A 23,970-nucleotide genomic window follows, 5' to 3' on the forward strand; every position below is an offset into this window, starting at 1 on the left:
AAAAAAACTTATTTTTTTATATTTTAAAAATTTTATGTCAGATAAATAATTAGAAGAATTAAAAGATTTATTATTTAAAACATTAGAATAATCAGGATAATTAAGCAATGTGAAAGCGTAAATACGAACTATAGTTTATAATACAATTGATAATCCTCCTTTAAATCAAAATTAAGAAAATAATAAAAATAAAAAATATTAAACTTCATAAAAGGTTTAACTATTAAATTAATCAAAATTATATACAATAAATTAAAAACTTTAAAATATTTCAGAAGAAGAAAAAACAATTTTTACTTTAATAAAAGAATTATTATAGTTTTATAACTTGGAATATTCTTTAAATATATTTTAGAATGAAACTAATAATAATTAAGAAATAAATAGAAATGATTTAATAAATAAATTTAAATTAAATAAAAATGAACAAAAACCACTTTTATTATAAATAATATAAAATAAATGCGATATTGAAGTTAAAAATAATACTAGTACAAATAAAAATAAAAGCAATCATAATAATTATAATAATTATAATAAAAATAATAATAATAATAATAATAATAATAATAATAATAATAATAATAATTTAAAAGAAAAAAATAGTTTATTTAATAAATTTGATCATAATATATCTAATAATAATTAAAATGAAATCGAAGAATCTATCAAATTTGAAGAACTATCTGAAGAAGAAAACTAAATTTAATAATTAAACGTAAACTAAAATAAAACTAAAAAGCATAATCCTCTTGCAAGTAGTATTGAAGATACAATCGGTGCTTCTATAAGTTAAGGTTATGATTAATCTGTAGATTCTTTAGAATTAGAAGAATACGATTATTATGAAGATGCTAAATGATTTTTTAATTTTTATTTTGTATTTATTAATTTTTTTTTTTAAATAAAACAATTTAAAAATAATTATATTTTATTATATATTTAAAAGTTGTTTAGTTTTTATTTAACTAATTTATTTTTAACTTTTAGTATATAATCAATCAAATTATTTTTATATTTTTTTTAATTCTTTATTCTAAAACAATAATAAAAAAATGAGATAGTATCATATCACCAATATTTAATTTAATAATTATAAAGAACTATCTTTACTTAATAAATTAGTTTAAAATAAAGTAATCGGACATTAAATTAAATAAAAAAATATTAAAAACAATAAAATCAGTGTATAAAAAGCTTTTTGAATTTCTAAATAGAAATTAATAAAAATAAAATTAAAATAATAATAAATTAAAGCTGGTTATACTATGTATTTAATATATATAAAGGAAAAAATAAGTCGATAATTAAACTTAAAGCCATTATTAATGAAAAAGAAAATAGTTAAACTCAAATATGTAAAAATAAATAATTGTATAATTCTATTTTTTTATATCTCAAGCAAGATTTTTAAATTAAGTAATTTTCAATTAAATAAATAAATAGAATTATTTAAATAGCTTAACAAATCAAAAATATTAAAGAAATACTTTAATTAAAATGCATAAGAATATCATAAATTCTTATTATATACAATAGTTTAAAATAATAGATAATATGAAACTGAACAAAAATCTAAAAAACCATAGATGTTTATTTATAATTAAGTTCATTTATTTTTGAATAAAAGAAAAAAAATTATAAATAAATTCATAATTATTATCGATAAATCTAAATTATAAAGCAAATTCGATAGATAGCAATCAAAAGTTTTTAAATCAAGATTATTACAATAATAAATATATAACTAAATAAAAATTAAAATGTTCATAATTGTGAAAAAGCCGAAACAAAAATGAAATTATCCATAAGCATATGTTTTATTTTTATAATAATTTAATTAATTAAAAGAATAACTTTATTTTAAAAAATTAAAGATTCAATAAAAATATTAATATTTATAACAAAATCAATTATATATATATACACATTTATTTAAAAAAAATATATATTGTTATTAATTTATAATTTTTTATTTTTTATTTGATTATAATTATTATTAATTCATTATTTTAAAAAAATTATAAAATATAATTAATTTATATGTAAATAAAAATATTAAATCTAATATTAAGAAGTTTTATTTTTTGCTTTTCTCTTCAATTTACACAATTTGCTTAATTTTATTTTACAAAATAGTAATCATTAATTATTTTTTTTTTTACTAAAGTATTATCATAAATTTAATTATTTTTATTCTATTTATATTTAAATATTTTTTAAAAAATATATAAAAATTTACTTTGAATTAAATTAAGTAAGGCTTTTATTATTAACTTTGAATAAAGCTAGTAAAATACTAACTTATGTGCTTTTTTTAAATAGCTTCATTATCAGATAATGATTATTAAGAAATTTCAGATTATTGTAGAAAATTTATTGTATTTTATGTAATTTATGTACACTCAATAGTGCTGTTTTCTGTCCTATTTTTATTTTAATGATAAATATAAAAATAATATATAAATATATACTGTATTATTGTAGTTTTTTTTGCATTATTATTTTATAATTATTGAATTTATTGTTTTTATTTTTAGTTGACTTTTTCCAAATTTTTTATTTTATACTAAAAGATTTTATTTTTTAAAGCTTAATTATGATATTAAATTTGAAGATTTTTATATTTTTATACAATATCAACAATATAATCTTCTAAATAGAACTAATTTTTAGAATTTACTTATAATTTTTGAAAAAAGATAGATGAAATATTATTATTTTTTCCTTCTTAGAATTATTTATTTTCTTTTTATTATTCATGAGCAAATTCATCAGAAGATTAAATTATTTTACTATCTATAAGTTTTTTAATTTTTTCATTCAAATGTTATTATTTTTTCATAGAATTGTCAATTTCATATCTTTTACTAGGTTCTTTACTACTGCTGCATGTTTTTAATTTCTAAGAATCGATTTTTTCTAAATTTTTTATAAATTAAAGGGACTTCATTTAGTTTTTATTAGTTCTAAATTTTTCAAATTATTCCTTTATATCATTTATATCTTTTAGACTTAATTTTTTGCAAGTTTTATTATTTTTTATTACATCTTTATTTATTAAATCACTTTTGTTTCTTAATTTACTTGTTTAGGTCATTTTTGGAGGGGAAAGGTAAAAATTGTTCATTACATTTAAATTTGTTTGCTGCTTTTATTTCAAAGGGATTGTTGAAAATGATTTGCCCTACAGTTTTAATTTTTCTTCTTATTTAGCTTTTTTTATAGTTTTTTTAGTTTCTTATACTTTTACTTTGTTCATTTATTAGTATATTTTATAAATATTTCTTGTAAATATATCCATTTTTTTTATTATGATATTTTTTTTTTTTAATAATTATTCAAGCTTTGTTTGTTGTTTTTAATTTTTTTATTTTTAATAAAAGGTGTTTTTGTAGTTTTTTTAATCAATTGTAAATATTCCCGGCTAATTAATTTAAAATTTATATACAAGAAATAAATACTATAATAATGAATAAAATTTAAAGATAAAATTTATAAATATTTAAATCAAAATATAAAAGTATAAATGAAAAACTTATAAAAGCTTTATTGAAATGGCAAATTTAAAATTATAAATATAAAAATTAAATATTTTTATTTTAAATGTATTTATAAAAATCAACAATTTTAATATTTTACATATTTTATTTAAATTAAAATAATTTTTTATAATTTATTTTTAATTTAATTTATTTATTAATTTTTAATTAAATAAAACTTATAAATAAAATCTACTTTATTTATTAACAAATATATTTAAACATAGTAAAGTTATTTCTAGTTTATTTATATAAATATATATTTATTTATATTGTCAAACATATACTTATTAATTTAACAACTATATAATAACATAGAATGTAACTTATAATTTTTAATATACATTATTTATATAAATAAATATTATTTGTTTATTTAAAGATAAAAATATAATTAACTTGAATATAATATCATAAGTAAATAATATATATATATATAAGATTTTTAATATTTATAAAAAAAAATTGTAAAAGCAAATAATAAATAAATAAACAATATTTATTATAAAAAAGTAAAGAAAAAATATAATATAATAAAAAATGCAATATATTAATTTATAATAATAAAGGATTAAATGATAAAAAATATAATTTATATTTTATTTTATAAAAAAATATATGTTTTTTTTTAAATAAAAAAGAAAACAAAATATTACTAAATAATACATAAAAATAGGAAAAGTATAAATAAAAATATATCTTCATAAAACATAATTAAAATTATTTGTCTCTTATAAAATAATAGTATCGCATTGTATGCATAAATTAAAAAATTAGTAATTTAAAGTAATATAATTTTAAAATATAAATCAATTATTAAGTTTAAAAATTTATATAAAAAAATATAAATAATTAGCTTCTTAAAATTATTATAAGATTTAAAAAGTAAAAAATAAAATATTAATATATTTAGATATAAATTTATAAATAAAAAAAAATATTTTATTTTTTATAATTAAAGTATTAATTAAAAACTTAAAAGATTATATGTTAAAATATGTCAAAAAATCATTTAATATAAAAATTAATGATTAAATATGCAATTACAAGTATTAATATAATATGATAAGAATGAAATATATCATTATTTATTAAAAAATTAATATGTATATTTACTAATATATTACAGAAACATTATATTTTGTGAAATACCTTAAATTTAAGGAGTTTTGGTTTGTTATAGACAGCAATATGAACTTGAAAATAAATTAGTTAGGTGAAGAGGAGAAGCTAAAAATTTTAATTTTTTAAGATAAAATATTAATGCATTAAATTTAAAATTTAGTAGGCTTTTGAATATTACTTTATTTAAATTTATCTAATAATTAAATAAAAGAAATAAGCTGTTTATAAAATTTAAATTAACTTAGAAAGCAATTATTGTATAAAAATAATATTATTGAAATTTATTCATTACAAAATTTAACAAAATGGAAGTTTTATTAAAATATATAGGTCAAATAATTATTAAACTTTAAAATTGGCAAATAATTTAATTTAAAGGATTGAAGATTTTGACTTCTAAGAAAATCTAATTAATTAAAATTTATTAAATTTCGAAAATCGACAATATATATATAGAAATCCTTATAAACTAGAGTTTTTTTTTTTTATAATAATTTATAAGAGTAAATAGAAAATCTTAAAATATTTACATTTTAAAGGAAATAAATTTAGTAAATAAAATATATTTTTGTTAAAAATATTAATAAATTTCTTTATTATAAAATGGTTTTTTATTTATTCCTAATAGAAAAAATTTAAATGATAAGAATTATGAAATCATATAAAAAATAAAATAATAAGAAAAAGACAATTATATAAACTAACTTTTAACTCTTTCTTAAAAAATTTGTTTCAAATAATCAAAAAAACTTACTTAAGATGAAGAAGCTTTAAAATAAATTAATGATTAATGATAAAAAGAAATGCAGAGTGTAAAAGATATTAGAAAAATGAAATTACAAAAAAAAAAAAATTGAAAATAGTTTTTATTGAAGGTAGAAATATTGAAATTGAGTAAAATTATATATATATATATATGAAAATTGATATAATAAAATAATAAATAATATATAGTTTTAAGAATGTATTTAGAAAATTAATTATAATATATTTTATTTGATAATATTATTCAGTATATTAAAAGGAATACTTTAAAATATATAAATTACAAGTGTTACCGATTTTAAAAAGTATATAAATAAGTAATTATCTTTATAAAAATTGAGTTTTTTTGATTTTTAGGTTTCTTTTAATGTTGATGGTATTTAAAAAATAAAAAGCAAATAATATTTTTTAAAAATTTATATAAAATATTTTAGTTACCTGAAAAATTTATGGAGATAAAACAATGATATGAAATCTGATTTTATTAAAATTTCGTAGTTTTTGAAAACTATTAATAAAACATTAAATACAACAAACTACACTAAACTGAGGAAATCATTCAATAAAAAAGGAATATGAATTTTAATTTAAATAAAATTTTGATTAATACATATATTATTTTTACTTATAATATAAATCTACTGATCTTTAAATAAAAAAATTAATTCTTATAAATAAAATATTAACTTAATTTTTTAAATTTAAAGAGTTTTATTATAAAATAATAAAATTTATTAATTTTAAAGAATATTAATTTTTAATTTTTATTTGAAATTTATTTAGTATTTATATTTATAAATAAGTTTTTTTTAAATTCTTAAAAATATAATATACTCTATCAAATAATTAATAATTTAATTTATGAAATAAAATCAATATTTAAAAACTAGTTTGAATGAATTTTTTTAGTTTTTTATATAAAACTAGTTTATTTTAAATAATTGTGTATTAATTTAGGATTAATTTATAAAATTAGCTATCTTTTAAATTAAATAATTAAATTTTAAATAAAGAATTTGAATTTTAAATAAATAAATATAAAAATTATTTTAAATATAATTTATATATAATATATGAGAAATAATTATATTAAAAATTAATATAAAAATATTATTTTAGTTAAAAAAATATATTTTAATTAAAATTCTTGAATACTTTTTAAAGTAATTAATTTTTTTTAATGTATTTTTTTTAAAAATAATATATTCAATAATAAAAATTAATTATTAATTGTTTTTTTAAAATATAAGTAAAGCGCATTTTTTAGATTTGAATTTAAATAAATAATTAAAAAAATAAAATTAAATGTATTTATAATAGAAAAAAATAAAAATAAAAAAATATTCAAATTATTAATTAAGATGAATAAAAACTAAAAAAAATATAATCATATATGAAATTACATAAACATAAAATTATTTAAAATATTTCTAATTTATAAAAAAATAATAAAGAAAGATTTAAATTTATATTTTATCTTAAATTATTATTCGAAATAAATATAATTTTTAAAAAAATAAAAAACACAATATTTAAAATTTAAAAAGTATCTAAATTAAATTATTATTTTACTTTTAATTAAAAAATAAATAAATTTCATAATAAAAATAAAAAAATTAGAAAATAATAAACACAAATAATAATAATAAAAAAATATTAATATGCAAACTTAATTCACATTTTAAAAATAATAATAATTTTTTGAAGTAGAGCCATAAAAATCACCAAAAAATAATGTAAAGAATTTCTACTTTAAAAATACAGATTCTAAAAATTTGTAATCAACTAACCTAAGCAATTTATGCTCAAACAGATATTCCAATATGAGTACTAAAAGTGATGAAATAAACATTTTAGGAGATTAATCTATTCATTTTGATTAAATAAACTCGTTTGATGAATATGAATTTTTAGATTGTTCTGCAACTTCGAATTCTATTACATAAATAAATGAGGAAGAAGTTATATAAAAGAAACTATTTTAAAATAAAAATTAATTTATCAAAGATTACGGATATTAAATATAATAATATTTAGAAAAATAATAAGTAAAAAAAAAAAAATTAAAGATAAATATTTATTTTTAAAAAAATATTAGATTTATTATAAATAACAAATTGTCTAAAATGAAGGAGAAATGCTTTAAAAATAAAGTGGATTGAATTTAATAATATATATAAGCTTTGAATTAAAATTATAATCAGAAACTCTACATTTAGGAACTAATTTATTCATAAGATATTTAGATTCAAAAAATATTGATGCAGATGAGAAAATGAGTGTAATAGCAATCACATGTATATATATAGCTGCTAAATATTAAGAGATTTATCCTCCTTCCCTTAGAGATTTTGCTAAAGTTTCAAATTTATAAAATGTCAATTTAATTAAAAAATAAGAAGCCTTTATTTTATGTAAGTTAAATTTTCAAATTCTCACACCTACCAGAGTTGGATTTGTAGAAACTTTCCTTTCTTAAATTAATATTGATAGTTATTAGAAAGCTTTAACTGAATATTTATTAGATCTCAGTTTAATTAATTTAGAGCTAAATAAATGGGAAAATAGCAAAATTTCAGCCAGTATAATTCTTTTGTGTGAAAAACTTAAAAATCCTTAAGGGAATTTATATTGGAATTAAAACCTGACTTTAATAAGTGGATTTCAATAGGAAGATTTGTATGATTGTGCTTAGTGTATTTATGAGTTTTTATTAAAGGTTCATACAAACAATTTCTGTTATTATATTTACTAAAAATATTCTTAATAAAAATATAAATAAATTGCAAGGATAAATTTCGATATTAAATAAAGATCTAATTGTTGCTGAAAAGATATTGACTTTTTTTTTAAAAAATGTTAAATGTATAAAAAAAAATACTAATATATTATTTACGTGTATTATATATTTATTAATTTTCAATTTATTTATTTTTAAAATTATTTTATTTTTAATTTTATTTAAAAATTAATAAATAAATTATTTCAAAGAATAAAAACTATTTACATATAATAAAATCAAAAAACAAATTAATTAATTAATATAAAAATATCTAAAAAATAATGCTTACTAACTCTCTAAAATATTTTTTTTCTTAATCCCATCCTAAAAAAACCACTCAACTAAAAAATCTTTTACATTCTAAAGACTTATCATTTATAATGGAAGCCCATAATGGATTATCAGCCGTAATAGTAGAAGAAGCTGGATTCAAAGGAATTTGGGGTTCCGGGTTATCAATATCAGCTGCGATGGGAGTAAGAGATTCTAATGAAGCATCATATACTTAAGTTTTAGATGTATTAGAATTTATGAGTGAAAGGACTAAAATTCCCATATTATTAGATGGAGATACTGGATATGGAAATTATAACAATGCCCGTCGTTTAGTCTCGAAATTAGAATAAAGATAAATAGCAGGAGTTTGTTTAGAAGATAAGGTTTTCCCCAAAAGAAACAGCTTATTAGAAGGTAGTGGAAAATAAGAATTAGCTGACATTCATGAATTCAGTAATAAAATTAGAGCATGTAAAGATACATAAAAAGATCCTGATTTTTAAGTTGTGGCTAGAGTAGAGGCTTTTATAGCTGGTTGGGGCTTAGAGGAAGCTTTAAAAAGAGCTACTGCTTATAAAGAAGCTGGTGCTGATGCCATTTTGATGCATTCAAAATTAAATAATCCATCTGAGATTAAGGCTTTTATGAATGAATGGAAAAACAAGTCACCAGTAATTATTGTGCCGACTAATTATTATAAAACTCCTACTAGTGAATTTAGAAATTGGGGAGTTAGTATGGTTATTTGGGCTAATCATAATATGAGATCGGCTGTTAAAAGTATGCAAGAAACTTCCAGAAAAATCTACAATGAAGAATCTTTGATGGGAGTTGAGGAAAATGTGGCTAAAGTTAAAGAAGTCTTTAGATTACAAGGAGAAAATGAACTAAAGGAAGCAGATAAAAAATATCTTTGATATTAGTTTCATTTTTTCTATTTAATTTTATTTGCTCTGATTTTTATGAAGTATGAAGTTAATTTTTTTTTAAAAAAAAAATATTCTTATTTATTTTTTTTATTTAAAAATATATGTATTTATATTAATATTTTTTTAAAAAATTTTGATATATTTATATATTTTTTTATTAAAATGCATATTTTTTTATAATAAAACTATATATCTATATTTAAATAAATTTTTTATATTGAATATATTTTTTTATTTTAATTATAAAAAAATATTTTTTTTATTATTATAAATACTTATTTTTAAAATTTAATAATAATTATTAAAAGTATATTTTTAGAGAAAACTATATTTTTACTTTGATTGATTTTTCAAAAAAAAGTAAAAAACAAATTATTAATGTTGTTTAACTTATATATGAAAAACAAATAATATAGTTAAATATAATATAAAGAAAAATAGAATAAATACATACAGCCTTAAAAAATTCATAAAAAATGGACTTTGATAAACTCAAGACTATCCTCCCAAAAGATCCTTTATTTTGGAATACAGACGAAACTTTAAAATGGTTGTAATTTATTGGTTTACAACAATATTCTGATTAATTTAGTAAAATATAAAAATATATTTAAAATAAAAATAAAAAGTTTAATAAACAGTAGATGGCTCTTGCTTATAATAATTAGATAAATATGACTTAAAATTGTTAGGAATATATAATTAAATACATTAAAAAAAAATAAAAAATTGGTTGAAACTAGGTTTGTTATAATATTCTTTATTTCTTAAAGGTCTAAAATATCCATAAGATTAAGATTAAAATGAAATATTGTTTTATGAAAAATTATATCTAAATAATATTAATGATGAATAAAATCTAATAAGCTAAATGTAACATTAACTAATTGAAAGTGAAAAAAATTTTAGTGATCATTCTTCAAATAATGATGATTGTACAAGAGAAAACTAATAAATTAAATAATAAATTCAGCCTGAAGAATAAAAAAAAAACGAATAATACGAATTAATATTGAAACCTATAGATAGTGTTTAAGTAAGTTTTTATTCTATAAAAGAGGAAGGAGCAAAAATAGGAAGAAATAATGCAAATGGTATAGTTATTTTAAATGAAACAGTTTCTCGTTTTCATGCTTAGATTTCTTTTATTAGTATAAATTTTTATATTAAAGATTTAGGCTCTATAACTGGTACTTTTACTCGAATTAAAGATAGAATTGTATTAGAATAGGGAAACATCATTGAAATGGGATCTTTTTAATATTATATTTAAAGTATTTAAGAAAATATTTTATAAATAAGTATTTTAGAAAAACCTGGGAATTTATATAATTTGTAGTTTTGTTATGAAATGATTGAATAAGGTTAATACTTTTCAATAGGAAGAAAAATATCTAATAAAATTTGTTTTGAAGAAGATTCCCATTTATCCAATGTTCATGCTAAAATTTTTTTAATTTAAGGAAAATTCTTATTAGAAGATAATTGCTCTACTAATGGGTATTTATTATTTTATTTGAAATTTTTTATAATAAAAATAAAAATAGAATATGGTTAAGATTAAGTGATGAAGGAAAAGAAAGTGAATATTTTTAATTATAGAACGAAACATAAATCAGAATAGGAAATGATTTTTAATATAGTTGTTAAATTAATTCTTAAAAATAAGTAATTGATAAAATTGATTAATAAAATTTATGTATTATTTGTTGTGAAGAAGATAGGGATGTTATTTGTATCCCTTGTAGACATAATGCTTCTTGCTTGAAATGTAGTAAAAACTTAAAAAATTGTATTATATGTAGATTCCCTGTATAAGATATTGTAAAAATTTATAAATCTTGAAATAGAATAGAAGGATAAAATAATTAATTAAAAAAAAATATATATATTTATATAAATATATTAAATATTTTTTGTAATTAAATATATTAAAATTTATTATTTTAATAAGAGGATTATTTATTTATTTTATTCAAGTTTATTCTTATTTTAATTTATTGGTTGCTTTTACTCTCAAATATTACTTTTAATAATAAATATTTATTTTTTTAACCTTTTAATGTATAAGTATTTTTTTAGATATAATTTTAAAAAGTGTTTTTTAATTTCATAAATAAAGCATTCAATTATATTATATAATTAAAATAATTAGTACTTAAATACTTTTTAAAAAGAATAAAAATATTTTTATTAGAAAGCTTTAAAAATATTAATTATTTTATATATTTTTATAATAAATGCTATAAAAATTTAAAAAAAAAATATTTTTAAAAATATAAATAAATATAAATTTTTTGTTAAGTTAAAGACAAAAATTATATAAAAAATGTTAAAAGAAAAGTTTAAAGAAGTAGCCAAAATAAACAACGAAATTTATAGTGAAGATCTATAAAATCTCAAAGACAGTACAATAGGTATAAGTGGTACATTTTTTACTAAAAAGATGTTTGAGAATGTAGATAAATACTAAGACCATAATAAATATCAAGACCATAGTATAGGGATAAGCAAAAGAATATTAGAATAGCGAGTATCAAAGTTTAAATAACTAATGTGCAAATATAATATTTAGAAAGTTATTGTATTCGAAAATAAGTTATCTGTTCGCTTCAATTAAAGAATTACTATATTAAAGAAAATCTTAGTAAATTAAAACATATAATTTATCAATTCTCCATATTCAGAGCATGCTTAATTAATTTATTACTTTAAAAGTAATTTTATAAGTGCTATATTGAGTGATTTAGATATTATAAAATACTATTCGGAAACGAATAACTATGTAATAATTGACGTAGATTTAGAAAACGAGCGATTTGAATGGATTCATTTATCAAAATTTTTAGCTTCTTTAAATTTAACACACCATTCAGCCAGGTAGCTTTTGCTAAATGAATAATAATAAAAGAAAAGTTAAATAAGAGATGTTGTTTAGTAATTTAATGATATATAAAAATATAAAAACTTTCGTGATATTAGTATTAATTAACCTTTATATAAGGAGTTGATTTTTAAAATTGAGAATGTTCCTGTTTTTAATATTTCTTGTAATTTATAATTTTATAAATAAACTGTGGAAAGATAATGTATGGAAGATAGAATGAAAAAGCATTTTGGAAGTATATTACCAGCAATTTTATATTAGTTTTTTGCTTTTGATTTAATTTCGAATGATATTTTTAATATTTTTTCTTATCAAAAATATAAGTATTTACCTAATTAATATGATTCAAAATAAATAAAATTACTTTTAAATCAAATTTGCTAGAATTATTCTAAAATCACCTATTTTGTGAAATAATATATACCAGAATTGATGCAAAAATATGAGATTCTGTATCTTATTAAAGAAGACGAAGAATACAGGCCTATCCCTTTCAATATTCCGGTTTCTTGTGAACTTTTTACTGCTGATTTTGTATTTGAAATTGATAAAGGAAATAAAGAAGATTTTTTATTAATAAAAATATTACATAAATACATCGATAATGTGAAAAAATTATCATACTCTTCTAAAAACTCAAGCAGGAAAAACTCTGAAAACATAAAAGCCAATAATAATGGTGATTCTCCTAACTTTAGAAACAATAATAATATATTATTATAATAATAATAATAGTAAAATTATAATTTATAACAATAGCAAGAAGAAATAATGAATAAAAGAAACATAAAGGAGTGTTTAAGTCCTATATAGATATTTACTATGTGTTCTTTAAATTTTTTTAATTAATTAGAACTTATATATATGAATTAGTTTAAAATAACCCATTTGGCTAAATACATGTGTAGATGTGATGTCGAGTTTTCGGAGCAACTTATTATTTTTTCAAATATTATATAAAATGAAAATTTGGTCGGAATTTTTTTCTCTCATTTAACTTTTGAGAATAATTTCATCAATGCAAAAGTTTAAAATGAAAATAATTAGAATATAATCTAAAGAAAAATGATTTGGGAAGGAGAAGATAAAGTCTGTATTTTTGTAATTTCAAGAATATTTTGTTTAGTAGAACTTTCTTACAAAGATTTAAATTAAGAAGAACATTTTGATTTTGAATTGACTTAGTTTATTAAAATTATATACGCGGTATAATAAATGCTTAGAAATTAATATGATGCTTATTTATTATGTATGTATATTCATTTAGGTAATACCTAAAATATGAAGCCGATTTTAGAATGTAAACCGTTTTTACCTTTTAGAAAAAATTATAATTGTGCTATGGGTATTGTAATGATATTGCTTTTATAAGGGCAAATTAAAATTGAAGATTTAGAAAAAAATGATAACTTTCCGTATTTTAAGTAAGAAATTTAATAGGCTTTTTGCTTGTGGAACAATATACTTAACTTTATTAAATAATAGGAGTAAAATAGATACGCAGATTCTTCCATTATTAAAATTAATACTATTCTTTCGAAAGCTAATGAATTTTTGCACAAAAGAATTAACATTAAATAGCTATAATTGTGATTAAATTCTTTTATTTTATTTTTAAATTTATAAATTTTATTTTAATTTTTTTTTAATAATAAAAATATTGTTTATTTTAATAAAAAAAATATTTTTCATTAGTATAATATTTCATTTTTATTATTTTCTTCATCTTATATGTTATTTTATTCATTTTGATTATTATTTTCGTAATTATAATTATTTTCTTATTCATTTAGTTTATTCTCTTATTCGTTTTGATTATTATTTTCTTGTTCATTTAGTTTATTCTCTTATTCATTTTGATTATTATTTTCTTCATTATAATTATTTTCTTGTTCATTTAGTTTGTTTTCTTATTCGTTTTGATTATTATTTTTTTATTCATTTAGTTTATTGTCTTATTCGTTTCGTTATTTTAAAACTTCATTTTAAAGTTTTTGTTAATCAAGCTATTATCTTAAATCTTCATTATTTAATAATTCAAATCGACATTATTATTTCAATTACTCATTCTATTTTTAGAGTTCATCAATTTAATCTTAAACTTGATAATATCTTTCTTAAATAACTTACTTTTCTTTTTCTAACTCTTGTTATTGTTATAAAGCTATTTCTTAATTTTTTTAAAGTTAATAATAGTCATTTTACAAATTATCAAGCTTTTCTTAAAGGGCTTCATTTATCTAGTTGTTTTCTACATCTTTATAATTTTCGTTTTGATTTTAATTAGTGAATTTTTCAATTTCAATTTCTTAATTTTAAATTTTTAAGTTTAAAATTTAATTTTTATTTTATGAATTAAAGAGCTCTTTTTGTAAATTTTCATTTTCTTTTTTTAAATTTATCATTTCATTATTTAAAACAGCATATTAATCTTGTAATATTTACCTTTCTTTTTCACTATTTTCTAACTCTTATAGATTACTGTTTTGTTTTTATACTAATGTTTCTTTCTCTTTTTATAGATTTTCTATTTGTTCTTAAAATGAATTTGTTATTTATTACATTTAGATTTTTGAATCTTCATATAATCTTTATTATTGTTCCTCTAACTTGCTTGTTAACTCGACTATTTTTTCTTCTAATTGAATTATGTGTAATTTTTTTCATTTGTTTCTTGCTTTTTTCTTTGTAGTTCGTTTTTTATATCTTCGAAATTCTCGTTTTCTATATTATCTAGCTCATTATGTTTATCTTATGATTTTTAATTTGAATTACTTGAGTTTTTCTAGATAGTTAATTGTTAAGCTTATTAAGTATTTTGTGAATTTACATGGCATATTTAGTTCTTTATGCAAGCGTTTTCTTATTTTATTTCAGTCATTTGAGTTGTCATCTGTTCTAAAGCTCTAGAGTTATCATGAATTCTAGCAAAAATATCATTTAAAATATTAATTATATCTCTTTGGTTCATATTATTTTTAATTATATATAGTTATTATTTTTTTTCTTCTTTTCAATTATTAAGTTAATAATTTACGTTTAAATAAAATACAATATTTTTTATTTTTTTTATTGATATAATTTTTTTTTATTTTTTTTACAAAAGAATTTATTTTTTAATAAAATAAATTAAAATAAAATAAAAAAAATATACAAATTTTTAATTTAATCATTAATTTGATTTTAAGAAATTATTAAATTATTCTTATATTATTTGTTCATTAGTTTTTTCTATTTCTTCGTGTATTCCTAATGTTTTTTCTATTTTAGTTATTCTAGTTTCCATATTTTGTAAGTCTTATTAAATAAAAAAATCTTCATTTTTAATTTATTTAGTTTACAATTTTAAAAATTCTTATTCGTCTTCTTATTATTAAAGATTTCTTTTTAAAAAAATAACAATTTAATTGATTTCTATCTCTAAAAGCTTTTTTTCTTTATTTAATTCTTATTCTGCTTTAATTTATCTTATTTTTATGCCACTTTCACATTCAATTAATTAGTTTTTTTCTTTACTTATATCACTCTTTATATTTAGTATTTCTTCCTATATTTTTTTTATGTTTATTTTTATAACAAATTAAATTAAAATATAATAAAACTTCTTTTTCTTCAAAATAATTATTTGGAATAGTTGCTTATTTATCATCAGAATCTGAAAGTGTTTTTTATTAATTGCTGATGTTAGTTACAAAAATTATTCCACTATCATTATTTAATTTATGCTATATATAATTATTTTAATTTTCTTAATCACTTTATCCTTTTAGAAAATCATTATTTTTCAATTTTTATAATGAAATGTTATATTCTTTATTTGAATTATCCATTATTAATGTTAATTATTCTATACTATTTTATTTTTAAATTTATGAATTTAATAAAACTAAATTATTTTTATATAATTAGTATAAAATATTCAAACAAAATACAATAAATAATTGAATAATATTATATAAAATAATAAAAAAAAAAAATCGTTAAAATCTAATATATTCAAGCGTTATAAACTTTAACAAAATCTTAAATTGCTAATCTACAAATAACACATTTTTTTAAACTTTTACAACAATAAATACAACAAGCAAAATGTCTACAAGGTAAAAATACAGCTTATCTTTCATTTACAAAACATATAGAACATAAATTATCCTAACATTAAACTTCTTCTTTATATTTTTTAATTTAACAATTATATACAAAAGTACTACCAATCCTCACTTAACTCATATCTTGAATGCTATATATTTATCCACTTTATAATTTAATCCATGTTCTATTTTAAAAAATATATAAATACATATAAAAAATATATATATATATATATATATATATATATATATATATATTTTAAAAATACCCGTTAGTAGAAGATTAATCTTCTATAAAGAAATGATCTTATATTAGAAAAATTTTAGCATGTTCTAAAGACATAAGCAAATCATTTTAAAAATTTAATTAATTAGTAACCTTTCTTCCAATAGTTATAAATTTGCCATTATTTTCTTAAAATGTTTCACTTATTTCTTTAAAATATAATTTATGACTTTCTCCTTTCATCCAATTATTACGATTTGGATTTGGATTATTAATTAATTAATTCAATATAACAAAAGGTTATTTTTTAGTTGACAATTAACTCACTAAAAGTTATTGAGAACCTAATTCAAAAAACAACCCTTCTTAAAGCTCTAATCTATCTTTAATTTTTATAAAAGTTCCACTTTAAGATTAAAGATCTTTCATAAAAAATTGATCTTTTTCAAAAGTTATTTCAGAATGAAAATTCTAAACTTAATAATCAAATAAAACTATTTAATTTTGAGAAGCTTTACCTATTTTCGCACCATTTTCTTTTATTTTAAAAAATTGTTTATTAATTTCCCATGTTGAAGATAATATTAACTCATAACGTTCTTCATAAACTTTTTCCTTTTCTTTTTCAACTTTTTTTTCTTTTTGAATATTTCCTATTTCTTTTATAGTATATTGTTATTAATTTTCGATTTATTAAAGTTAGCTGTTCCAATTTTGGTTTTATCCTAAATTTGCAAAAAAATAGTTTGTATAACTTTTCTTTCTTTTTAAAATATTCTCTTCATTCATTTTTTCTTAGTTTAATTATTATATTTATATCTAACTTTGATCAAATGAATTTAAATTGTTTTTTAGGAAACCAGAATAGTCATCTAAACCTACTTTAATCCACATGTTTATTTTAGATAAATGAGTCAAGTTCGTTATTCCTATTTATATTAAGTTTACTTCTGTTAATACTTTAAGACATGAACCGTCTATTGCATTTTATGCTTTAATTGAAAAATATATAAATATTTATTTGTATATGTAAAAAGCTTTTTTACTGAATTATTCTTAATAACATTCTAATCCTATAAACTATAACCATCTTAAAGTGTCTTTTATATTCCATTATAAAGGGTCTTTTGGAAGTATTTATTAAAGATTTTTGGAAAGATTTGGTTAATCCATATTTAGAATATTTTTTGTTTGTTTATTTTTTGAATTTAAAATTTTAGTTTTTTTTTTTGCGAGCTAAATTTTTGCATAAATTAATAAATATTAAAGATAAAAATTTTGAAATTTATTATTAATTTTGTTACCTATTTTTTATTTATTATTAAAAAAAAAAAAAATTAATATATTTATTTGTAAATTATAATTGAAAATTTCAAAAGTTCTTAATTACATTATAAAGCAAAAATTAAGTTAAATATTTTACAATTTTAATTAATTTGTATTTTACTTAGAGATAATTTATATAAATTTAATTAATAGTATATTTTAATATATATAAAATGAAATTGTATTAAATATATGAATAAAAATATTATTAAATAAAAATATTTATTAAAAAAATGATTTATAAAAAAATTATATATAAATTAAATATATAATGTTTCAAATAAAATAAATGTTTAATTATTATTTAAAAACATCTATTTCATATTAGTTTATTATCTTTTTTAATACTATATTTATATTTTTTTCTCAGCTTTTCTCATTATTATTTGAAGCATTCATATTTTTACTGAAATTTAAAATGGCTTCTTCAAATACTGTTTTATTATTAGCGGGAGTAGTATTATATAATCTGTCATATTCAGTGATTAATTTTTTAATCTTATCCAATTCAATCTAATTTTATTAAAATAATTATATATATAAATTATATATATATATATATATAAATTTAATAAATAAATACCAAATCTAAATCCCATATTTTATTACATAATTATAAAATAATATTAAAATATTTTTATCTTTTCTTTTCAGTTTTTCTATTAATATTATTTTCATCAATAGGAAGGACAATATCTAAGAGCTTTTATGGATTTAATCTTGTTTTTTATAAAATTTTTCATTTTAATAATACTTCTATTTAGTTTTATTACTTTGACATATAAATACTAAGATCTCTGCCTTTTCTCATTCCCAAGCATGCTTCTGTGTAATTTAAAAATTAATATAATTTGCTATTATCTTCTTTTCCTTTCCCTTTTTCCTTTTAATCTCTTTCTTGCTATTTCTTAAATATTTCATAGGCTTAATTAATACTCAATGACGTTTAAACCGGGTTTTTTAAAATTACGTTTTTATTATCATATGACATTTTTTTTATTAATATTAATTTATTTAAAATTAGTAAAAAAAATTAGTATATCTTTAAGGAGATTTTAATTATATATAATAGAAAACAAACATTGTAATTATAATTATTTAATTAAAAACAGTCTATTTAATTTTTTTTTCTTAAAATAAATTTCATTGAATATTTGTTTATAATAATATTTATTACTTTTAAATATTCTTAAAATGATATAAACTTATAAAAATAAAATCTTACCTTGAAAATTTAAAAATAATTTAAATTAAATGAAATACTTGAGTAAAAATTTTCATATATAAATATATAAATTATTTAATTTCATTATTTAAAATTATTATTATTTACAAATAAATCATAATTTTTTTGTAAAATAAAAATCAAAAATTGATTTTTTATTTTATTAAAAATAAATTTAATAATATTATTAAATTTTTACTGATTTTCAATTATTTTTTTGTTTATATTTGCTTAATATTTATTAAATTTCATGGTTTATTAATTACACTTAACTATTTTATTTTAATTATTTTAAAGTTTTATTAGAATTCTAATTATATAAACAATCATTAGCAGAATTTTATTACTAACTTTTATAATCAAAAGATGTTTTTTTAATAAGATTTTTATCAATTATTTTATTTTAATCATTTAAAAGAACTTTCTAATGAGAAAAATACTATATATTAATATTTTATTATTTGTTTTAATTAATACTTTAAAAATAATTTTTTTTAAATTATTATTAATTTTATTAAGAATTTTATAATTATTGTTATTTTTATTAACTAGAAAATATATTAGTGTCTTTTTTCTAAGGAGTGCTATATAATAATTTGTTACTTTCATCTTTAGTTTTATCTTTGAAGTAAGAAGAGCTATTATTATTTTCAATAATATGATTTTTTTTTTTCTAACTACTGTATTATGAATAAGTATTTTTACTATTCAATTATTATTATAATTAAATTTATTCTTTTTGATCTGAATATGATTTTTTTATTTCGATTAAATTATTATTTTAAACAAAACTCTCTTTTTAATTTTTTATTGTTTACAATTTTACATATAAATTACTACTTTCAACAATTTGCTTTTCAATTAATTATTTTTATGATAAAGCAAAACGGTTATTAATTTCTTAAAGTTCATTTTATTTTTAAGTTAATTACTTTTGAAATAATTTTTATTGTTCTTAAATTAATTATATTATTTTTTCTTAAGAACTATATTTTTTAATTATATTCTATTCATTCTAATATTACTATATTAATAATTACTCTTATTTTTACGATTCTTCTTCAAACTAACTTATTGCCGTTTATTATTCAACTTTTAGTTTTTAAATTTAAGATTAAAATTAGTTATAATTATATTCTTATTAATTTAAAAAAATAATTTGCATTTCTTTATTATTATTCAATTTATCTTATATTAATTATTGATTTCTTTAATGCATGTAATTTTATACTTATTAGAGATACTAGACTTAAACAGACAAGGAATTTTATGGATATTGAAATTCATCTTCTTAATTTATTACTGGATGGACATAATCTAGAAAGTCCTTAGATTTGTTACTTTCATTTAAACATGAAGTTTATGATAAAAAATTTCCTTGTAAATTTGAGCTTTGTAAACATGATTATAATATATAGTTTTATTTCAGAGTTTCATAATTTATTTTTAAGCATTAATCAAGTTCAAAAGATTGATTTTATGGAATTTATAAGTCAACTTAAGAAATAATAGTTTAATTGATTTCCTTATTAGTTTCGTTTAGTATTTTTTCATATTATAGGTTTATATAAAGATTCTATGCATGTTATTATTTCTAAATTTATTAGTCTTAAATTACTTATTATTCTTAGTTTTCACTTTAGATTTATTATTGGTCTTCAATTTATTATTATTCTTAAGTTTAAAATTCAAATTATTTTTATTTTTAATTTAATTGTTGATCTTAATATTGTTTTTATTAATCGTATTATTAGTCTTATTAATTATTTTATTATTCTAATTATTATTGTTGATTTTCTATTTTTTAATATTCAATTTATTAATTATGTTATTGATTTTAATTTTCACTTTATTATTATTATTGTATTTATTGTTATTACTATAATTATAAATCATTTATTGATGTATATGTTTTTTATTCGAATTCTTAATCTTATATTTTTTTTTAATATTAGACTAATTATTGTTAATAAAGGTAATTGCTTTATTCGTCAAAATAAAATTTGTTTATGTTTTCTTCTTTTATTTCATATTTTAAATTTTCAATAGGAATTAAGCTAAATTCATTTTATTATATTTATATATTAGAAACAATTTAATCAATATTTTTATTTATAGTTTCATTTTATATATTATCTAGGCTTTGTTAAGAACCTATTTCTTAATATTTATTTTTATTAATAAAATCTAAAATACATAATTTTGCGACATTGTATTGTTCAAAATCAGTTTAATGGGAGTCTTCATATTCCTCATCATTTTGAATATCGATAATAACTTCTTAATATTCACATTCTTTATCGTATTTTTCATTAACATCTTTTTAGTCAATTGGTATTTAATAATTTACATTTTCTTATTCAAGATTTTAAATAAAAAGTTAATTTTAAAATTAATCATAAGTAATATTTTCTTCTTTAATTTTATTATTATTATTATTATTATTATTATTATTATTATTATTATTATTATTATTATTATTATTATTATTGTCTTCAACATTTTTTCTTTTTTATTTATTGTTTTTTTCTAAATTATTGCTTTCTTCATCTTCATCACTATTATATGTTAATTCATCTTCTAATTATTTGCTATTTAATTAAAAGAAAACAACTCCTTGATTTTTTTCTTAATTGTTTTAAGATTCAATCGAATTTTCTTTATTAAATTTATTTTTGTCATCTTCATCTTTATGCCCATTAATAAATTATTAGAAATTTCCCAAATCTTTTTCATTATTTTTTTTATGTTAAATAATGTTTTTGTTATAGAATTCTTCCCATTCAATATTTTTTTATTAGTATATTTTTTATAAATTATCACATATTTTTATTAAATAAGATAAATAACCTTTAGTTGTTTTTTTTTTTAAACAATAAGTAATTCCTTTAGTTTTTAAAAGTACATTATTAACAATATCTTCAATAATTTTTTATTAAGAGTTCATAAAATCATTTTTTTTTTATTCTAAATAGTAAAGAATAATATTACTAATTTATTAATGCATTATATTATTCCATTCGAAATTAAAAAAACATCAAATAGTGTTTAAATAATTTTACTTTCTTATATTTTCTCCTATATTACAGGAAATGATATTCTAAAAGTCTAACTTAATATTTCTAAACACTTAAACCTTTTTTGACCCAAATTTATTCCTATAATTTCTTAATTTTCTAATCTTTCTTCTTCTAAATTTTCTTAATTATTGTTTATTAATATAAGTTTTATTTTGATTATATTTTCTTTTAAGTTTTGTACAAAAGGCATACTTTAATATTCTTATATCATTATATCGTGATATTCAGATGAATGGGCTAATGAGTTGGAATTAAAAGCATAATATTAGGCTAAAGAACATATAATTTGTCCTGAAAAAATTGATATGGGGTTAAAAAGAGGTATTACATTTTACTCAACGCAAATGTTTTCAAGAAGTTCTTTACCATTATGAATTATATAGTATTTTTAAATTATTTCACTTATTATTTGGCACATGTTTTGTGTTTATTCTGTTATATTTTGAAGACTTTAGATAAATTAACTTATAAATGAATTTTTTTTTTAAAGAATATAAGAATCATTAATAAAATTGCAGGTATTATTTTCTAATATAAATATTGCTTAAAAAACTATTTCTATTTTTTTTTTTTTTAATTAAAAATAAATAAATTGTATATGATTTTTTTTTTTTTTATAGATTTTTTTAAAAAAAATAACATAAAAAAATAAAAAATATAATGTTAAAAAGTAATATAAAAATATTTTAATTTTACATATTGAGGTATTTTATATATGATTAAATAATTAATTAAGGTAATTATACTCAAAAATAAATGTTAATGTTTCCTAAGGTTTTTATTTAATTAAAGAAATAACTAATTTTGACCAATAACCAGCCAAAATGTCATTTATTGGGTTTTAATTTTATAAAAAATTAAATATTTAGCAAAGAATAGGAGACTTTACTTAATTTTACATTATATTAATTTGAGTATTTTCTAAATATGCGTTTTTTTCTTATCCCTCTTATTCGTCTAAATCGCCTATATTTGGTTAAACAGTTTCTGTTGAGATATTTCTTTTTATTTATATTTGTTGGTCTTATGTAAAAATTTATTCGGTAATAAAAGGGATTTAACAATCGAATATTTCACTGGCTAATAGGGGAAATTTGTAAGCTTTTTCAAGATCTTGAGGGTTTGAATATTCGATTGTTATATATTGAATTAGTTTTTAAATTATGTTGTTGCTTTTAAAAAAATCGCTAAATTTTTAATGATTATCTTTTAATTCAGATATAAAGTCTTCTGAATTTTAAAGAAGTTATTCTAGTATTTATATTTTGGCTATTTATTGCTATTATTGTTCAAGAATTTAATCTATTTTAGAAGACATTTTTTTATATATATTTTTTTGTTATAATGATTCTTTGTCTTTATTTTATTTTTAAATTAAAAATATATAATTTAACAAAAAAATTTTTAATAAATGCTTTAATTTATATTATTTATTCATTTAAAAAAATAAATAATAAAAATTATTATTTTTATTTTGTTGTTTGCTTTAATTAAAATTAATTGAAAATTGTATTAAAATATTACATATTTAAATACAAAAAAAGTTTGTTAAATAAAACTAATAATTTTTTTATGAATTAAAAGAATTTATTTTTTGTATTATTTATATACTTTTCTATAAAGTATATATTAAATAACTTTATGTTTAACAAATTTGTTCTATATTACTTATTTTAAATTGATTTTAACTTATTTAAAACTAATAAACAATTTATT

At 16.4% G+C, this 23,970-nt stretch overlaps 5 protein-coding genes across 5 annotated transcripts, besides 33 other annotated features; 4 read left to right on the forward strand and 1 right to left on the reverse strand. All coding sequences in view use genetic code 6, as the record gives it.

Annotated features, from left to right (window-relative positions):
• Positions 1 to 515: 515 nt before the first annotated feature.
• Positions 516 to 589: a microsatellite.
• Positions 590 to 861: 272 nt separating this feature from the next.
• Positions 862 to 901: a microsatellite.
• Positions 902 to 1,222: 321 nt separating this feature from the next.
• Positions 1,223 to 1,256: a microsatellite.
• A 1,311-nt stretch (positions 1,257 to 2,567) lies between these two features.
• On the forward strand, positions 2,568 to 3,246 carry IMG5_155110 (hypothetical protein). The gene has a single exon (XM_004030657.1). The coding sequence runs from the start codon at positions 2,762 to 2,764 to the stop codon at positions 3,173 to 3,175; it is 414 nt and encodes a 137-aa protein (XP_004030705.1). The 5' UTR covers positions 2,568 to 2,761; the 3' UTR covers positions 3,176 to 3,246.
• Positions 3,247 to 3,672: 426 nt separating this feature from the next.
• Positions 3,673 to 3,706: a microsatellite.
• Positions 3,707 to 4,135: 429 nt separating this feature from the next.
• Positions 4,136 to 4,180: a microsatellite.
• A 2,233-nt stretch (positions 4,181 to 6,413) lies between these two features.
• Positions 6,414 to 6,467: a microsatellite.
• Positions 6,468 to 6,535: 68 nt separating this feature from the next.
• Positions 6,536 to 6,576: a microsatellite.
• Positions 6,577 to 7,013: 437 nt separating this feature from the next.
• Positions 7,014 to 7,059: a microsatellite.
• Positions 7,060 to 8,339: 1,280 nt separating this feature from the next.
• Positions 8,340 to 8,396: a microsatellite.
• Positions 8,349 to 8,395: a microsatellite.
• Positions 8,397 to 8,594: 198 nt separating the features above from the next.
• IMG5_155120 (phosphoenolpyruvate phosphomutase, putative) lies at positions 8,595 to 9,407 on the forward strand (the record flags this gene model as incomplete). The annotated part of the gene is made up of 1 exon (XM_004030658.1): positions 8,595 to 9,407. One exon carries the CDS (start codon positions 8,595 to 8,597, stop codon positions 9,405 to 9,407), a length of 813 nt encoding a protein of 270 aa, XP_004030706.1.
• Positions 9,408 to 9,613: 206 nt separating this feature from the next.
• Positions 9,614 to 9,656: a microsatellite.
• A 239-nt stretch (positions 9,657 to 9,895) lies between these two features.
• Positions 9,896 to 11,264, forward strand: IMG5_155130 (hypothetical protein; the record flags this gene model as incomplete). Its single annotated transcript, XM_004030659.1, has 3 exons — positions 9,896 to 10,010; positions 10,049 to 10,919; positions 10,967 to 11,264. The coding sequence occupies 3 exons, from the start codon at positions 9,896 to 9,898 to the stop codon at positions 11,262 to 11,264; spliced, it is 1,284 nt and encodes a 427-aa protein (XP_004030707.1).
• Positions 11,265 to 11,881: 617 nt separating this feature from the next.
• Positions 11,882 to 11,917: a microsatellite.
• Positions 11,918 to 14,016: 2,099 nt separating this feature from the next.
• Positions 14,017 to 14,239: a microsatellite.
• Positions 14,046 to 14,267: a microsatellite.
• Positions 14,079 to 14,179: a microsatellite.
• Positions 14,080 to 14,280: a microsatellite.
• Positions 14,281 to 14,367: 87 nt separating this feature from the next.
• Positions 14,368 to 15,161, forward strand: IMG5_155140 (hypothetical protein). The gene has a single exon (XM_004030660.1). The coding sequence runs from the start codon at positions 14,657 to 14,659 to the stop codon at positions 15,062 to 15,064; it is 408 nt and encodes a 135-aa protein (XP_004030708.1). The 5' UTR covers positions 14,368 to 14,656; the 3' UTR covers positions 15,065 to 15,161.
• Positions 14,596 to 14,650: a microsatellite.
• Positions 14,671 to 14,713: a microsatellite.
• Positions 14,679 to 14,724: a microsatellite.
• A 199-nt stretch (positions 15,162 to 15,360) lies between the features above and the next one.
• Positions 15,361 to 15,425: a microsatellite.
• Positions 15,425 to 15,457: a microsatellite.
• Positions 15,458 to 16,302: 845 nt separating this feature from the next.
• On the reverse strand, positions 16,303 to 17,796 carry IMG5_155150 (hypothetical protein; the record flags this gene model as incomplete). The annotated part of the gene is made up of 3 exons (XM_004030661.1): positions 16,303 to 16,582; positions 16,667 to 17,348; positions 17,448 to 17,796. The coding sequence occupies 3 exons, from the start codon at positions 17,794 to 17,796 to the stop codon at positions 16,303 to 16,305; spliced, it is 1,311 nt and encodes a 436-aa protein (XP_004030709.1).
• Positions 16,589 to 16,632: a microsatellite.
• Positions 16,591 to 16,652: a microsatellite.
• Positions 16,616 to 16,655: a microsatellite.
• Positions 17,230 to 17,287: a microsatellite.
• Positions 17,797 to 18,144: 348 nt separating the features above from the next.
• Positions 18,145 to 18,183: a microsatellite.
• Positions 18,146 to 18,209: a microsatellite.
• Positions 18,148 to 18,199: a microsatellite.
• A 272-nt stretch (positions 18,210 to 18,481) lies between the features above and the next one.
• Positions 18,482 to 18,514: a microsatellite.
• A 1,144-nt stretch (positions 18,515 to 19,658) lies between these two features.
• Positions 19,659 to 19,705: a microsatellite.
• Positions 19,706 to 20,831: 1,126 nt separating this feature from the next.
• Positions 20,832 to 20,888: a microsatellite.
• A 33-nt stretch (positions 20,889 to 20,921) lies between these two features.
• Positions 20,922 to 20,962: a microsatellite.
• Positions 20,963 to 21,597: 635 nt separating this feature from the next.
• Positions 21,598 to 21,665: a microsatellite.
• Positions 21,666 to 23,970: the final 2,305 nt, after the last annotated feature.

This window comes from Ichthyophthirius multifiliis, assembly GCF_000220395.1.
Source record: "Ichthyophthirius multifiliis unplaced genomic scaffold scaff_1120509251180, whole genome shotgun sequence".
In the NCBI taxonomy this organism is placed as follows: Eukaryota; Ciliophora; class Oligohymenophorea; order Hymenostomatida; genus Ichthyophthirius; species Ichthyophthirius multifiliis.